The sequence below is a fragment of the Lagenorhynchus albirostris genome, chromosome 1 (genome assembly GCF_949774975.1).
Source record: "Lagenorhynchus albirostris chromosome 1, mLagAlb1.1, whole genome shotgun sequence".
In the NCBI taxonomy this organism is placed as follows: Eukaryota; Metazoa; Chordata; class Mammalia; order Artiodactyla; family Delphinidae; genus Lagenorhynchus; species Lagenorhynchus albirostris.
In genome coordinates, this window is record NC_083095.1 from 179156656 (window position 1) to 179176064 (window position 19409).

Genomic DNA, 19409 nt, shown 5'->3' on the forward strand with positions numbered 1-19409 from the left:
ATCTTACTAGATAACCAACCATATATGCATGTGGAGTGTAATAAAGGAATGGGTATTTAGAGGAAGAGTGGGAGGAAAACAGTTGAAGATGAAGAGCTGTTGATATGACAAGGACAAAATTTGGGTACCAGTTCTGCTAGTGTGAGGCCATTTGCTGGAAGTCTCTGAATCTCCCACTTTTAGCTTGGATACTCCATCTTATCCAACAGCTGCCTGCTTACACAGAATATCTGCAGCTCAGTTTTAATGAACTTTCCATGAAATTCAAGGGATTCACACACGGAAGTAAAACTCCCTTAACTGATACCTATTTAACTAACTGTATGCTTATATGAGCTGGTTGTATTAGCTCTTAAACCTATTTGTGTCAGTGATACATGTTATTGTAATTATACGATTCAATTAAATATTATATTACAAAGATGAAAACTGAGTAGAAAATGACAGTTGTTTCTATGAAAACCAAGTGGATGCTTTGGAAAGCTCAATGAAGGAGTTGCTAAAAATGCTGTTAACTAGATGTAAATAAGCTGATGATGAAAGACTGAGCGACTGATATCATACAAATCTCTAAGGCTTATACAACTACATTGCTTCACAAGAGTATGGTTTAATTCTTCTTTAGAGAAATCAACTGGAAATCTGTCCTTAAAGAAACCAAGATGATAGGTATGGTTTACGCAAGAAAAAAAGGACTCCTACTTAAAAATAAAACAATGGCCCTGTATCACAAGAGTGGTGAAGAAAATGTTGGAAGTCATGTGTATCATTTTTTTTATATTGAGTAGGGCTCTTCTATCACCACTGTACCAGTTACTAATACAGACTGCTTCGGGTAAAAAGGGCTTCCTCTAAATTTCATAAATACCTTATTTAAGAAGAGCTCATAGAAGTGTCACATGAAAATTTCAGTGTTGTAGATAAGGCATATGTATTCATATTACACGATTTTATGAATGATAAATTAATACAAAGGTCAAAGCAGACAAAAAAAGCAGACAATCTAATCTTAATAGCAACTATTCAGTATTGCTTTGCTGATGCTTATGAAAGTATAAGCTATATGTTTATCAATGTAAAATACTTTCACTATTACAGTTTGTGTCAGAGTCTACTATATTACATTATTTTGTTAGTGAACATGAGTAAAACTTTAAACTTCAAACTGATTCAACAGTTTAAGAAAGTTTCTGAAGAGGCTAAAATGTTTTTATAAAATTCCTTATTTTTGTAAGCTTTCTACAAATTTGTGATAAGGCAAAATAATAACTTGTAATTCGAAGCCATCTTAATATATTGATTCTGTTTTTGCAAATTACTCCACGCTAATCAAGAAATATGTTAATTTTACCAACTAAACTTTGTTTCAAATGACTTAGATTAAAATTACAAAGAAGTGTTTCAGACTGACATTTTATGTGACATTTTATTTATACTGCCTCATGACCATACTTTTAAATTCATCTACATTCTGGTTTGCCTACTGCACAGATTCTAAAGCTGACAAAAAATAATCATTCTTTAAAAAATATAAGAAATCATGTCCTAAAATATTTTTCTGTCACATCTTCTCATAAATATACCAGTATGATAAATATACTTTCCCCTCTCTCTTATTAACTCTTACATACGTATCATATGAGGATTGTGGATTTTTATTCAAATAAACAACATAAAACTTAAAATAAACAACTTAAAAACAAAAGCTTTTAAATTACCAAAATACTTCAATTGTCTCTATTAACAAAATATATGATTCTGTAAGCAATAACTACTAAGATAAACAATTTTGACAAAAGAACTGGTAAATAATTTCTCAAAGGCTAGAAAGAAACACACTAGTAATTTTTAGTTCATTTTCCCTTCAAATATAAAATTTTCATTATTAGAGGAAAAAGAGGAATAAAGTACAGAAGTTGGAGTCATTCACTTCCTTAAACAATTAGGAAAAACAGCTGTTTCATGAAAAAAAGTGAGTAGAATTAAACAAATTATCTGTCTCTCTTGCTCTTTGTATTTTCTGAAATGAGACATTTCCTCCAAAATTACAACTTCAAAGAATTTCAAAATTTGTACACCAAAACAATTATATATTCTTTCAAATATTCTGTTTATGTGTTGGAAATTTTCTAACCAGATGCAACAATTAAAATTAGCAAAGAAATAATAGAATATGTGTTGGTATGCTAAATATAAAAAAATAGAAATTGCCATATCAATATGATATGTACATCCCATTGTTTGAGGAAGACTGACTAGCAACAGAAACTTTGATTACCAGTTTAAGACAAAATATCTTGACTCCTCTTAAAGTTGCAAATAAAATGGAAAGCTATATATATTTTTGCTTAATTATACCAATGCTTACGTAAAGTGTTTTTTTCCACACTATGTACTTAAATGCTATTAAAACATGGTGACAAACTATTTGAGCTTTGTTCTTTTTTACTGGATATGCCTTAAATGATTAAATTTTTATCGCTTTTATATCTGTCCTAAAGATAGTATTGCTGCAGCCACGTAGCACAGGGAGATCAGCTCGGTGCTTCGTGACCACCTAGAGGGGTGAGATGGGGGGGTGGGAGGGAGACACAAGAGGGAGGAGATATGAGGATACGTGTATATGTATAGCTGATTCACTCTGTTATAAAGCAGAAACTAACACACCATTGGAAAGCAATTATACTCCAATAAAGATGTTAAAAAAAATGAAGTCGGGCTTCCCTGGTGGCGCAGTGGTTGAGAGTCCGCCTGCCAATGCAGGGGACACGGGCTCATGCCCCGGTCCGGGAAGATACCACATGCCGCGGAGCGGCTAGGCCCGTGAGCCATGGCCACTGAGCCTGTGCATCCGGAGCCTGTGCTCCGCAACGGGAGAGGCCACAACAGTGAGAGGCCCATGTACCGCAAAAAAAAAAAAGAAGTAAAAATTACAAAACTGAAAACCATAAAAAGAATAATAATCTATCAGAAAGAAGATGTGACACATATATACAATGGAATATTACTCAGCCATAAAGAGAAATGAAATTGAGTTATTTGTAGTGAGGTGGATGGATCTAGAGTCTCTCATACAGAGTGAAGTAAGTCAGAAAGAGAAAAACAAATACCATATGCTAACACATATATATGGAATCTAAAAAAAAAAAAAGGTTCTGATGAACCTAGGGACAGGACAGGAATAAACATGCAGACGTACAGAATGGACTTGAGGACACGGGGAGGCGGAAGGGTAAGCTGGGACGAAGTGAGAGAGTAGCATTGACATATATACACTACGAAATGTAAAATAGATAACTAGTGGGAAGCAGCTGCATCCCACGGGGAGATCAGCTCGATGCTTTGTGACCACCTAGAGGGCTGTGATAGGGAGGGTGAGAGATGCAAGAGGGAGGCGATATGGGGATATATGTATACATATAGCTGATTCACTTTGTTATACAGCAGAAACTAACACAACGTTGTAAAGCAATTATACTCCAATAAAGATGTTAAAAAAAAAAAGATAGTATTGCTTTTTCCTTTTTTTTAGTGTCTTGGAATTCTAAGGTGTTATAAAAGCAGTGTAAGAGATAGTTATAGGGAAAAAAAAAGAGACAGTTATAGGGATAGATACCTAAATAAATTTTAGAACTATTCTAAATTACATTTATACTTATACTATTCATTCAATCAGCATTAGGAAGCATCTACTGTATATTCAGCATTCAGATAGCAGGCATAAATTATTTCATGAATAATTAAAGTGAAAGCATCTAATATTATAAGAAAGAGGTACATTTTACCTGGATTAGATGAGGCAATGCTTTTAGTGTAAGGCAAAACCAAATTCCCAGCTTGCAGGGGAGCAAATCATGCCATTGTGGTTTCACCAGTAATCTAAAGGGAAAACAAAAAGCAAAAATAAAGAAGCAAAATATAGAAAGAAAGTTGACAGACAAAAATATTTTTATAATAATCATGAATTCTGTTTTGAATGGCTATTTCAACAAAGGAAGAAGTTTTTCAATGAAATATTTATGACAGTTATCACTTAATCTGAAGTATTCTATCATAAAATATATTAGTACAACAAATGCAATTATGTATAATAAGTAAGAGAATCTAGGTTAAGATTTTGGGGAAGGGGACTTGTAATCAAGTTATAAAGATAAAGAAACAAAAGCCCTGTTTCTAACCTGGACTTTTCATCAGTTTGGCAAAATGAATTCTTAGACCTTATGATTACTTAGCGGTAAAAGACTAAACATCATCAGAGTGTCCCCAAGTGCTGACAAGCAGATATGAAGACTGTAGCATAAACAAACCAATACATAAAAATTAATGTCATTTGCAGTTCACTGAAGCATTACTCACTGATGTCATCAGAACAGAAGACAGGCAGAATAGTCTCTGATCTCCATCTCACATTGATCCAGTTCCTGCCCTGCTGTGTGAACTATTTAAACCCTTTATTTCTTCCTATGAATCAATAGAAGAAATGGTAGTATCTCTTTGAGTGTGCTGCATATCACTGTCTCTCTACATACTGTCACTCCTGAGCTAAACACTACAGTGATAGACTCTTCTAGTAATACTTCGTTTCTAAAGTTCAGTATAAAATTTTCAAATAACAAGAATTCAGGGGTTTAATTATGTAAATATATATGAACACTTTACAAAGGGAAAAACCTGTAGAACTTTTGCTTAAGATTAGAATGTGTTTCATAAACTATGGCACAGTATTAGTCTTTTATAAACTGAATACAGATGTAAATGTTAGCATATCCGAAATGGATATACATATGAAGTTGAATCACATTAAAGACATATTTTAAAACAATTTTGAATTATAAAATGTTTTTATATGCTCCCACCTTTCATTTTTTTCTGAAGCACCAAGTTTTGATACATCCACAGTCTTGCCGCCTGTCTTTTTTTTCTTTTCTCTCTTTTTTCTACTAAGCAGTTCATCCTTAATGTGGAAAAAATTATGGTTACAGGTTATCATTAACATGTACTCTTCAAATGTTATCAAGAGTCTTCTGTGAAGGGTAAACATTATAGAAGAACATTTATGCAAATGTATGTAGGGTCCAACATGATTAAGTAAAATCATCAATCTTTAACAATAACTGTTGCCATGGTAACCAGTCCTTAAACACACATGAAGTTCAGCACTGTCAGTCATGTGTATCTCCATAGCAATCAAAGTTTTCTAAGAAGAGAAGGCATTCAACTTACTTTTTCTCATTCATCCAACTTTAATAATGTCACTTCAAAAAGAATGAGTAAACAGATGCTAATTCATGAATACTGATAAATATGTTTATCTTTAGCATATAAATAAAAGCCCATAGCAGAATAAACTATGTAGTAGTATATTAGGCTAAGAAAAATGTAATATTTTTTAACCAACTGATCTCTGAAATTATAAACTTATACTGATTTCAAGTTTTACTGAGTTAAAAGCTTTTAAAATAATCATTCTTTATGTAAGGGCCTGCGACACAAAAATTTCTAAAATCATTTTACATAAAAAATATGTGTATCTGGAAGGTGACAATTAAGAAGACATAGCTCTACCTTCTAATTTTCAGCTAGATATTTGAGCCTTCACAAAATTTTGTAACAAACTCAAATGCCACATTTTTGAAAAGAAACATTTTCTTCTTATGTCATGGATTCTTGAAATAGAAACATATCAAATACTAAATGCTGAGTACAAAAAATATTAGAATAAGGAGTATATACAGAAAAGTTGAAATTTTTATCAGTTGAAAAAATAAATGTCTGAAATTCCATATAAAATTAAGGAGGCTAGATCATTTGATTTATTACCAGTACTTACCAGTTGTTTTTCCAGGTAGATTGACCAAACCACAGCATAATGACCCACTGTGAGAATTATGAACAAAAGTAATGCCAGCTCAGCATTGCTCATTTTTCTCACCCGCCTGTAGTAGAATACAGGCTGTCGCCAATCTGGAAGTCCATTGATCAGAATATCATCATACCTACAGCAGCAAATATAACAGTTTTTCATAGGGAGTTTAAAATAAAAACAAAAAACTTTATTTGTACTTATATGTAAAAAGAGGAAAGAGAAAAGAATTTCTCCAGAAGAGATAACATTTATATAGATTATCAGCATTACAATGGCCTATAAATCAAAACATTGTATCCAATCACAGACAGCCTTCAAAAAGGCACACAGTGATCTGCTGTGGATCCCAGACCCTGTGTGTTTAAACCCCAGTGATGTGACTCCTGTAATGGCAGCTAGGCTGAAGGAGCCAGAGTCCACCTCTCCACTGCAGGCTGCAGAGGGGCCCCGCCATGAAAGTCAGCAACAAGAGGAAGGCTCTCAATGGGAGAAAATCAAGATAAGAGCTCTATTTGCTACCATGAATTATATATTAATGGAATCAAAATCAGGATAAATTTTCTAGTCAGTGCTTTTATTTCCACCCCTTTACAAGGGTTCAAGGTTGAAATATCTATCATTTTATCAAAGCTTCTTAATGACATAAAGAGCCTATAAAGTGAGCACTTTTTAATTTTATGTTGGTCACATTCCTTTAGAGAATAAAAAATTCCCAAATTAGGAGATGTGGAAACAACCAATTTCTCGATAAAACTGTTTATTTGTAAACATTTAAGTGGCAATTTCCTCATTTTTTGGCTTTGCTGAAAGGGAAGAACATAACAAATAACAGCTTTCCTAGTGATGCATTTTAAATCTGCTTTCTTTAGAAGGAAATTTCAACTGAATTTAAATTTACCCGTCAGACAGTTATTGAGGCATATATTTTTAAGGTTAAAAATCAGGAATAACATTTATGATTGTAAAACTCAAAATGGTCACACACAAACAATGTTCAAAACACACAACCTGTTAATCTTAGTTCAACACATCTCATTAAATATTCTAATCACACTATTTCCAGAATTAAATCTTCACTGAAAGGCCTAATTTGGTGCAACACATTGACCAAAATATTTTAATTAAAAATATTCTGAGTTAGTCGCAGGCCTAATTACAGGAATAGAAATAGGGCCTATATTGTCAGGCAGGTCAGTAGAACTCAGTAGTAGGTTTTTCTCAAGTAAATTGACCGATCTAGGAATAATAGCGCAGCTGCTAAACTGCCAGTCTTGACATGTAAATCAATTTAAATGCAACAACTGCAGTAGCTACTTTGATAGTTATTAAATTGATACCTTGGAGATATGCTTAAAAAAATAAAGCAGAGGATTTATTACAGGCAACTTCTTTTTTTGGTACAAAAAATATTGGTTATAAATTCAAAATATATTTTATCAGGCTATCTAGAAAACGTGACTTTTAGGATCAACTTAGATTATTAATAATAATGGCAGATCAGAATAACCAATGTTCAAAGCAAAGGACATTAGTGGTACTAAACTCTTAAAGGCAGGCAAACTGTGTAGTATACAAGAATCTGCTAATTAAAATATGGTTGTGTAGTAGCTGGGCTGAAGTTTGATGTTAAATATTCCTTTTTCGATATTTACATAGCAATTCTTGAACACTAATATCAAGACATAATAACACGATTTCATCAAAAGTTATCATTCCTGTCCAAAAAATGTATCTTTAAATCTATTTCTGTAAAAACGGACTCATTTTAGATTAGAAATGGATTGGCAAAAAGGTTTCAAGTGGTATAATGCAAGATTACAACATCTGAATGAAGTCCAGTGAATGAAGTCCTGAATTTATTCTGAATCTACATTCTACTTCAGATTTGTTGAGGAAAAAAGGCAGAATATTAAAATAATTATTTTCAGTTCATCTCTCCCATGAAATAACTTCAAGTAAAAAGTGTGGCTATTAATAAAGAACATCTAAGAAAGTGGCGACAATTCCCTAAGAGCATTGCTAAGTGTTAAATTTGTTTTAGATCTAAACTGTACTGGAAGAAAACCCAGCTGAGCTCATAGCTGTGAATCTCGTATCAAATATTTTATCACCATCATCTTTGAAATGCTATGTGTCTGTTAATAGCTACTATTTTCTACCCCACATATAAATTGTTAGTGCACAGCTAAATTCAAGATAGCAAAACCTTACGCACTGAACACATTAAACAAAATTAGATATTTACTAGGCTACGTCTGCCACTCTAAACAACAGTCTCCAAGGATTAAGCTTAGAATCAATGCTCTATTGATTTTACTATCAATGAACATTATGGCTCACACGACTGGCCATTTTAAGGGAAGATAGCTTCTATTATAGTTCACTTTTTAGAATATATGCTGTTAAAAGATAAATCACTGCTTTCCTGAAACACTGAAAAAATAAAGGTATTTCTTAAAATATACACAGACATTATATTCATAAGTTATTTAAGAAAAAAATGTTGTGTTGACAACATATAAAATTTAAAACATCACTGTTATGCCTTTTCTATATTTAACACATAACACTTAAAATAATTAAGCTCATACAAACTGCTCTTAACAATTTGTTAAAATCAGATTAAGAATGTACACATGTATGAATATTACAAGAAAATACAGAAGTAAATTTCTATGACAAAAATATCACTAATGTAAAAAATCATATGGAGGTATTAATTAGAAATGAAAACATTCATCAATTCTACCTATGGCCTAATACATGTTTACATCATTTGATTTTCTTAAAATGCCTATGATGAACATAATAATGGTTACATAATTATGTGAGTTCCATTCTATAGTCTGCAATTCATCAAATATATTTAGCCTAATACAAACATTGGAAAGTAAATATAAAAATGTTTAAATTACCAGAAGAAAAAAAAGTATGTAAATTAAAAATATTATTAGCATGCTTTGAAGACCAAAATAGTAACTATGAAATTAAAATAGAAAACATGTATATTATGAAAATGAATATTGAAATAATTCTAGCATTTGCCTAAATTGTGAATCTCCCATTGTAAAAAGTTAGAATTTTTAGCTTAAAAGAGTAACAACATCTACTTAGGTCACATACTGAAACTAAAGAATAAAAATTAATTGTACAAAGATCATAAACAGGAAACAAGCTTAAATTAATTGATCTTATTCTCCTTTATAAAATGTACATATGTGCCAAAAATTGTGGTACACAGCACTTTATATATTGTATATAATATGTGTCTTATAATATCTCCTAATTAGGGAAGGTACTAAGATAGATTTCTTATTCTCAGGTTAATGTTTATTTTTATTCAAACACACCTGTAATCAAATTTACAATAAGGAGGTAATGGATTTGTAAAAGTTTCACAGATTAAAGCTGAGAAAACTATACTTTCCATTGGATTTGTATATAAAATGTGACTTTACTTAGTAAACTAAAAAAATACACTGAACTTTTACAAATACAGTACCATAAAATAGACAAAAAAATTTTAAGTTGCACAAGAGGATTAGCAAAAGAATACTGGTAAAATTTTAAAATAGATTTTAAACAAAAGTAAATATACTAATATTACTAAAGCACAATCTAGTGTATATATGTAGTGATTAGGATCTACTCAGTACTTTATTCCAGCTAACACTCAGGGCACTTGGATAGAAATTTATGTCAGAACATAGCTGAGCTGCTATTTCCTAAAATAAGCAAGTTACCTAAGGAGTTCAGAAGACTTCTATATTAATCTCCCCTACAAGAACCAGGAAAACCTTTTTTCATGCTATAGTCTATGCCTTTGGGAGGGAAAAAAAGCTTAAAAGTTTATTCACAATTATACTTCTAGGAATCTACCCAAGAGAAATGAAAACTATCCATTCACACTGACTTGTGTGTGATAATTCACAGCAGCGTTGTTCATCATAGCCAAGAAGTGGAGACGACCTCAATGTCTATCAGTTGGTGAATGGATAAACAAAAGTGGAACGTGGAATACTATTCAGCAATAAAAAAGAATGAACTACTGGTATATGCTACAATATGGATGTACCTCAAAAACATTTTGATAATAGAAAGAAGTCAGATGCAAAAGACTACATATTAGATGATTTCACTAATATGAAGTGTCCAGAAAAAACCACATTTATAGACACATAAAGGAGATCAGTGATTGCCTGGGGCTGGGATCAGAATGGGAAATGGCTGCAAATGGACTTGAGGGAATGTTCTGAGGTGACAGAAATGGTCTAACACTGGTTGTGGATTGCACGACTCTGTAACTTTACTAAAAATCATGGAATTGTACACTTAAAATAGGTATTTTTACTAAAAATCATGGAATTGTACACTTAAAATAGGTAACATTTATGGTATGCAAATTATACCTAAATAAGGCTGTTTAAAAAAATAAAATTTGCCTATTCCTTAAAAAAAAAAAAAAAAAAGGTTACCCAGTTTGTTATTTTATCTATTTCAATGCTATTCTCTTTTCTATCAAAATTTTTTAAATGCACCTGATTTCAGTGAAAATACAATTATTTGTAAGGGAAATAAATAGATAAAAATGTCTATGACAATTTTCCAAATTACAAATTCCTGGAAGTTACACATTACTTATTTAATGAATATTTATAATAAATAATTGTGATACCAAAGAGCATTTTTAAATATCGGTATAAGACAATCTTCTTTCAGAAGATAAAACTATGGGTTTTTTTTTTCTAAAGGAATTATAAACATTAGATAATTGTCTGTAGAGGTGCATTTCTCCTATATGTTTAAATACTCATAGGTCACCTGGCCTCAGGCGCAAGCTTTAGAGGAATGATTCTCAGCTTGATTAGCTAAGACTTTTGCCTCAAGGAAAACCAGTTACCAAAGAGTTACTTGTGCCTCAAGGGGTATAAATACTACAGCTGTTTGTGTAACTGTCAGATCCATTTTTTTCTACTAACACTCTATAATAAATGCAAAGGAAACTAATCCTAAAAAGAAAATGTTAGGTGAGTCTATGTTAATGAAGAAACAATTTTTACATGAGAAGTGATTTGTTCTGAAAAGATATAAATAATTTCGGTAATTGGAAGAAATTGTTACAAAGTTTACTGACTTTTAAAATAACAACAAACAAAAAGGCAAAATCTGATGCCAAAGATGTAGAGAGACTAAATAAAGCTATCTTTACAGACACGTTCTTGATGTGTGAAACAAAACTAGGGGCTCAGTGAGAGAAACCAACTAGAAAATATGCACAGAATGACCAACACTGCTTTCAACACACTCGTAGGACTCTTTCAACACTATGGATTATCTCAAACCAGAGGAATGTCTGCTATGGTATCTGGACCAATGCCAGCCCCTTATTATAAAGCAAAGAACTCGTCAAGAGAATATACTGAGTCCTTGCTTTGCAATCTGACAAACTGAGGTATTCAAATTAAAGAGTTAAGATGAGAACCAAGAGTGGCAGCTGATATTGTAGGATACAGAATAATTCCAGGTAATACATCCGAAGAAAGATTCAGAAGGTCACATTGCATACTGTTTTGGATTGTCTTTAAGATATATTAGCCTCCATAGAGAGATACAGATATTTAGGCTGGCGTTAGCCTAAAATCTCAAATACCTACTTTTTTCTTTAAAGGTACTCTTACTGTAAAGCACTGTTTTCAAACTACAGATTGTAGCTCACTAATATCTCCTGAAACCAACTTAGTGGACCACAATCAGCATTGTTTTTAAAAAGAAAGAAGACTGGTCTAGACTAGCCTAGAATAGAAAACATCAGTCTGTTTCACACACAATAAGTGTTTTGTCAAATTTTTGTTTCAGTTGTGTCTGTGTGTGTGTGTGTGTCCTGAGGCATGATGCAAAATGTATTTCTTACCGTGGGTCTGACTTAAAAAAACTCTGAAACCGGTCACAGTAGTGTCTACCTTCCAAACATTCAGAAGAGCAGAGTAAGGGGGTCTCTCTGCAATCTCCTCTTAAGTCACTAGCATATAAACCACTGTATAAATACATTACTACTCTGCTGAAAGAGGCCCAGAGAAGTCTCAAAGTGAGGTGGCTGCCTCTTCTCTGACGTTCGACCCTAAACACAGAATCACTGGAGCAGAGGAAGGGAAGGGATGGAGGCAAAAGAAATAGGAGAAAGAAGCAAATATTTTTCTTCTACTCCTATCTTCTTCAGATTTATACAAGTCTGTTCTCTCATTCACAAATGGGGTTTATTATTTTGAGGATGAGGAAACACCAAGAAATGGTAATAACTTGAATATCACTAATCGCCTAATTGCAAAACATTTAAGAAATAGAGGGGGGAAAAAGCCCCCCAAGCACAGATAGGAGCAATTACTGATATATCAAAAATGAAGAGGTATTTGTTTGAAGTCAAGTAGAATTTTATTTCCCAGAGCATAGATACTCACGTTAAAAATATTAGCTAATGAAGCCATGATCCTGAAGTCTGTAAGTACTGAATCAACCTAGTGAATATTTTCAATAGAAATTAACTCTCCTATAAACATACATTTTAAAAACAATGCACATCTTGAAAGGAACGAAAATAAAATACTAACATAATAAAATGTTTAACGAGACAATTCTCTCCTTTATAAACTGAGACATCAAAGTATAACATCTTAATTCAAAAGCAGATGAACACTCACCTCTGCCTTCGTTCATCATCCTTTAAAACTTCATAAATGGCCACCAACTAAAACAAAAGCATTACTTTAAAAATAATCTCAACTAAGGGAAATCACTTAGGGAGACGAACACACTATAATTCACATGCAAAAACCCCATGCACTCATATATACAATGAACAGATAAAATCTTAATTATAAGTAACATTTTACGTTGTTGGTAGCACCTTAAGAGGTTAAAAAAGGCTTGATACCAAAATCTTTTTGAAAGACGCAAAACTAATAATTATCTTAACATGTGATTTTTAAAAGCAAAAACTGTAATTTAGACAAGAAAATTATGACAATTATGACCCCCCCCAAAATTTAGTGATTCTAATATAAAAAAATGTTGGTAAAAGCATATTTTGTAAAAAACTGAATAAATACGTATACATTATATTTCTAAACTACAATCTCATTTTAAATGGAAATATTCTACGTGTCGGTTACTGTTTCTACCATAAACATTTATTTATAAATTATCACAAAAATACATATACAATAACAGCATATTTCACTTACTTGTCTAAACTGAGTTTCTGCATTTTCATCTTTATTCTTGTCTGGATGCAAAGTTAGTGAAAGCTTACGATATGCTTTTCTAATGTCTGCAGATGAAGCATCCTGGGGGGGGGAGGGGAAAAACACAAAGCAAACTTTGTCAGTAAAAGAAATTCCCAGAACCTTGTTAAGATCTGAGAAGACAGCCAACCAAGTGCAGGACCCCAGGCAATGTAATTTGAGCAATCAGTCTAACAACCAGGCTATGCAACTAGCCTGACCCACATGACTGAACAATTATTCAATCTAATTTGGCTCTCCTCTTAACTTTTCATTACCATACATTCATTTAAAGAAGACAGTATTTGGCAAAACTTTTCAAACACTTGCCTTCCTAAAATTAACCAATAAATCTTTTTCAGTAATTAAGAGATCAAAAAGAAACAAATTAAAAATTAATACATCCGTGTGCCTTCAAGGAAGGTCTTTATTTATCTGAGAATCCTAAAGCCAATGTCTGAAGCCCAGGCTTACCATATGTGGTTCCTTCATTGCTATTTATATTGAATTTACCATGAAGCAACAACCTATGGAATCTCAATTTCACATGTCAAAAAGTATGCCTATTTGAAGGCAGTTAACTTTGCATTTACCCAAAATAATTATAATTAGAAATAGTTATGTATATTGTCCTTAACTTTTTTTGTTAGTACTTTATAGGTTATTTTCAATGCTGTTCAGTTTCCATAGTCTGATTTGCAGAAATAAATTTGCCCACTATTTATGTATTACTAACATAGTTTAAATATATTTTAAAAGGTCACAATAGTTGAGGAAAAGTACTTTGGATTAAGTGGATATTAAAGTTGAATTTTACGTAATCCCGTGTGTACGTGTAAACTCAGAGAACATCATTTTACATGGCCAGTAAAAAATACACGACAATAACAAATAACACACTGTTAAGTTGGGTATAAAACTTGATCTCCACTAAATTTAAAAATTATTGCAAAAACTAACATTCATAGTGGGGCAAAATGAGGATAAAGTTGCTTATTAAATTTTATCTTGTTTTTTAGCTGAGTATTTGTTCAATTAATTCCTAAAACTGATGTACTAAAAAGTTCAAATGACTAAAAAAAGAAAACATAACAAAAGTCTGTGTACCTGGGACTAAATAGCTGTTAAAGAAACAGAGGTGGAAAGAGGCAAAGTGAGACTACAATTTGTCAAGCTCTCTTTTATAAACCAATACTTTCATTACCAATTTTCTGGGGCTTATTGCTCCAGGCAATCACTCTACTTTAAAGTTTCAACTTAGGTGTGAATATTTTTCTGACTTGTGGAGGGCTGAGGAGCTATAAAATTAGCAGAGTAAGTTTCGCAGGTAATATGGTTATAATTTCCATTCTCATTTGCTCAATGGAATTGATGTGTTCCTTATACTTAATAGGCAGCATGTAGCAGAAAAGGATGATTATTTACTGAAACTCTGTGATGGAGATTTTGTTGAGCAAAGAGGTCAAGTGTCAAATGAATTCTCATTCCCTAATTGGGACTTTAATTTTAGATTTTTTTAAATTGGGACTATATCACAGAGAAATTCCAAAAGTAGATTTCTTACAAAATAAAAGTGTATGTATTTGCTTATGTTACAAAATTAATACATGCTCATTATGGAACATCTATGACTTACGTAACAGTCACCTAAGACATTTCCCTCCTTCCAGTCTTCGCAAGCTGACCCCAATCCTCCACTTTTCTGCCGCAGTATATACCGTAAGGGTGAATGTGGCCAGATGGCTCTCCTATTTCAAACCCTTCAGTAATGCCCAAGAACCTTCATCATCTGTCTTTTCCAGTCTTTTTAGCTTTATATCCCACTATCTTGGTCCATCCTCCTTGTCCCCCAAACCATCACACTATACGATGCTGTTCTCCAACTTGATGTTTTTGTTTTGCATCCAGCTGTGGATACAGACAGTTCTCTCCTGACTTAGAAATGGGCCTCTCAGGCTACACAGAAATACTGCCTATTTTCCTCTTGAGAATCTGCCCAGTAGGTTTATTTCACTAATAAGTGGAAAGAACTTATTAGTTTCATGCTAAGTGGACAGAACTGAAAAACTCAGAGGTCTTCCTATCTAAAAGACATGCTCTAGACAAGATGCACCTCAAACTAGCTTATGTATGTATTAAATTTTAATTACTTAATAAATCTTAACTTATTTTATCCTCATAACAAAGCTATAAGATAAGTATAGTTGTTAGCAGGCCCATTTTACTGATGAGGTAAGTGAGGCAAAAAGAAGTAATCTGCTCAAGTTCATACTACTGGCAAATAGAGGAAAACAGAATTCAAACCCAGAAAATATTGCATCAAAATCATAGCTCTCTCTGTTGATTCTTTAGATTCAGTTAGTAGATTTCATCTGAGCCACTTCACAAGGGCTAAAGCTTTTGGGAAGGCAGTGAGAACAACTGCTACAATCCTACTGAGCTGATAAACTATGTGGAAAACATCCACATAACTACAATGGAATATGGTCAACTGCAGTTTTAATGGTAAAGATCCTGATATATGTTGGCTTTTACGGCACATTTTACATCGTATTTCTACTAGAGACCTGAATGTTAGAACATTCATCTCACATACACAGTAAATTAGACGTTTTATCTCTCTGGCTTTCAGAGAAAAATTTTGATAGGACTATGGGTGAACTGGCCATCTTTAACACTGTTGACATCAGGAGATCTACAGGGTTCAACTGCCAGAATTCTTTTCCTTCTAAATGTGATATGGTTTTCTGGCAAGCTGGACATGAATTATCATAATACTTGGATGACCTCTGTAAAGAAGAGATATATGGTCATTCTTTTTGGGGTTTTTTTTTTTGGTGGGGGGCTGTGCCGCACAGCATGTGGGATCTTAGTTCCCTGACCAGGGATCAAACCTACGCCCCCTGCATTGGAAGTGCAGAGTCTTAACCACTGGACCATCAGGGAAGTCCCTGGTCATTCTTTATTAAAAAAAACTCAAAAAACCACAACAACAACCTATGAAAATAATATGTTTGTCAAAATTGAAAAAAATGTGATGAGACATCAATGAAAGTGGCAGAGTAGGGAGCTCCAAGGGCCTGTCCCTGAAGAGAAACAGCAAATAACCTGGCAAAACCTGTCAGAATCAACTTAATCTGAACTCTTCAAACTAGTCAAAGGATTCCAGCAATCAGTCAAACACTTAGTCAAGCAAAAGGTAGCTAATTTGCAGTAAGGGTCCTGAAGATGCCAATCTGAGTTACTGGTGTGGGTTCCTAGTGTTAGAGTAAGCAAAGTGGACTTTTCTGTCCTCCAAGAACTGTGGCTGCTTGTTCTGGCCTGTCTTTTGGTTCCCTGACAGACTGTGTAAAGGGCTTACCTTTATTTTACTAAGCTCAGATCTCTGCCAGTGCAGAGAGGCAACTGTTCAGGACATTTGTCAAAAACATTTAATGGCAAATTTATCAGCACGTGCCAAATGAGGCAAGGGATGGCAGCTGGGGTAAACAGTAGACACAACAAAAGGCTTAGGAGGAAAAACTGGGAAGTGAGATGCTTTGGGGAATATGGGATTTGAAATGCTCCCACCAGAAGACCCACACGTGTGCACCCAAGGCACAGTAGCTGCTCAAAAGCACCTGAGACGGCCCTAAATTCTCATTTCTGGCTGAGCTTTAGGCTGTATACAAGCAGCAGGTGAAGTCTAAGGGTGAGTTGTAAACTGCCTAGCTGAGTGTTGAAGGCATGCCCCAACATATACGCAGGACCCACTGCCAAAGATTTTGAGGTTTTTTTGTTTGTTTGTTTCTGGTCCCAAACCTTTAAGGAAATCTCTGCTGAATCATTAGCTGACCCCTAAGCTAATCAAACAGATGTCAGTGGCCACACATGGCAAAGAACATACACTTTACAAAATTAGTTCAGAAAAATCACTAGACAAACAACACCAACCACAGGCAGCAAAAAACAAACAAACAAAAAAACCCCTGATGAGGTAAAATAATCTAATTACCACATTATATATTCAAAATGTCCAGTACTCATTAAAAATTATGAAGTATGCAAAGAAACAAGGAAGTATGGCCCACACACACAGAAAAAAGGAATTAAGAGAAATTGTCCCTGATGAAGACCAGACACTGGATTTACTGGAGAAAGACTTTTGATCAACTGTTTTAAATATGCTCAAGAGCATGTACAAAGAACTAATAGAAAGAACAAGAATGATGTCTCACCAAATTGAGAATATCAACAGAGACATAAAATTTTTAAAGGAACTAAAGAAAAATTCTGGACTTGAAAAATACAATAACTGAAATTTAAAAATCACTAGAGGGGGCTCAAAAGCAGATTTGAGCAGGTAGAAGAAAAAAATCTATGAACTTGAAGATAGGTCAATTGAGATTTTCCAATAATAGGAGCAAAAAGAAGAAAAAAAATGAAGAAAAATGAACAGAGCCTAAGAGATCTGTGGGACACCACCAAGTATACCAACATACATTTAATAAGAGTCCAAGAAGGAGAATAGAGAAAAGGGCAAAAAAAAAAAAAAAAGACTGAAAACTTCTAAAATTTGATAAAAGACATGAATATACACATCCAAGAAATCTCAACAAATCCTAAGTAGGGTAAACACAAAGAAATCCATACCTAGAAACATTCCACTCAAACTGTTCAAAGACACAGAGAATCCTGAGAAGAGCAGAGTGATTCATTATGTACAAGGAATTCTCAAAAACATTAACAGCTAATTTCTCATCAGAAGCCATGGTGGCCAGAAGTTAATGCAATGACACATTCAAAGTGCTTAAAAAAATCTGTTAAGCAAGAATTCTATATCCAGCAAAGCTATTCCTCAAAAAAGAAAGAGAAATTAAGATATTCCAATTAAACAAAAGATAAGAATTCATTTCTAGTAGACTTGCTCTACAAAAAGTGCTGCAGAGAGTCCTTCAGGCTGAAAGAAAAAAATACCAGGGAGTAACTCAATTCATACAAAGAAATAAAGAACACTGATAAAGATAACTATATAGATAAATATAAAAGTCAATATTCATGTATTTCTAGTTAGTAACTCCAATTTTTTATATGATATAAAAGACAACTATTAAAGCAATAATAATAAATGTCTTAAATAATAAATGTCTATGTCTCAAATAAAATGATAATATAGATCTACGTCTATGTGCATACACGTATAAAGATGTAATCTGTGACAATAACTATATAAGGAAGGGGAACACAGCTATACAGGAGCCAAATTTTTTATACGATTGAAACTAACTTGCTATTAATTCAAACTAGATTACTATAAATTAACATTAGTTGTAATCTCCATGGCAAACACTAAGAAAATAGAGATCTACTGTAAAAGAAACAAAAAGCAAATCAAATAGTACACTAAGAATACTGTGAACAATTGTATGCCAATTAGGAAACCCAGATGAAATAGACAAATTTCTAGAAACACACAAACTGACTCATGAAGAAACAGAAAAATTGAATAGACCTAAAACAAGTAAAGAGATTGATCAGTTAATAAAAACCAAAAAAATCCAATGTCCTACACAGAAATGCCCGAAACCTCAAAACTAGATGACTTTCACTACTGAATTCTGTCAAACATTTGAAGAAATCACAGTCCTCTTTAAACTCTTCCAAAACATAGAGGAAGGATACCAAAAGCAGAAAAACTCCTCAAGAAAGAAAACTATAGATCAATATTCCTTATGAATACAGATGCAAAAATTCCTCAGCAAACTTCTAGTAAACTGCATCCAGCTGCATATAAAAAGAATTACATACCATGACCAAGTTGAGATTTATCCCATGACTGCAAGGGTGTTTCAGTGCATGAAAACCAATCAATATATCATATTAATTAAATGAAGAACAAAAAACCACAGTCATCTCAATTGATGCAGAAAAAGCATATCCAACACCATTTAATAACAAAACACTCAACTAGGACTAGAAGGAAACTTTCTCAAGTTGATAAATGGCATCTAAGAAAAACCCACAGGTAACCTCCTACCTGAATGGTGAAGTCTGAAACCTTTTCCCCAAGATCAGTAGTAAGAGGGATATCTGTTCTGGCCTGAGCAATTAGTCAAGAAAAAGAAATAAAAGGCATCCAAATTAGAATGGAAGAATTAATACTCTCTGTATTCACAGATGACATGATCCTATACGTGGTAAATCCTAAAGCATCACAGAACTAGTATTAGAGCTAAGAAGTAAATGTATTAAGTTGTAGGATACAAGATCAATATATAAAGATCAGC

The 19409-nt window shown here is 33.2% G+C and overlaps 1 protein-coding gene across 3 annotated transcripts in view; it reads right to left on the reverse strand.

The window, feature by feature from the left end:
- DNAJC1 (DnaJ heat shock protein family (Hsp40) member C1) overlaps window positions 1–19409 on the reverse strand; it is a 366483-nt gene that overhangs the window by 119817 nt on the left and 227257 nt on the right. For all 3 annotated transcript variants that reach the window (XM_060161504.1, XM_060161493.1, XM_060161484.1), the window contains exons 2-6: window positions 13105–13206; window positions 12562–12608; window positions 5831–5996; window positions 4857–4954; window positions 3786–3879 (exon numbers count right to left, since the gene is read on the reverse strand). In XM_060161504.1, the coding sequence (XP_060017487.1) occupies window positions 3786–3879; window positions 4857–4954; window positions 5831–5923 (285 nt within the window). In that variant the 5' untranslated portion in view covers window positions 5924–5996; window positions 12562–12608; window positions 13105–13206. The remainder of the gene's footprint in view (window positions 1–3785; window positions 3880–4856; window positions 4955–5830; window positions 5997–12561; window positions 12609–13104; window positions 13207–19409) is intronic.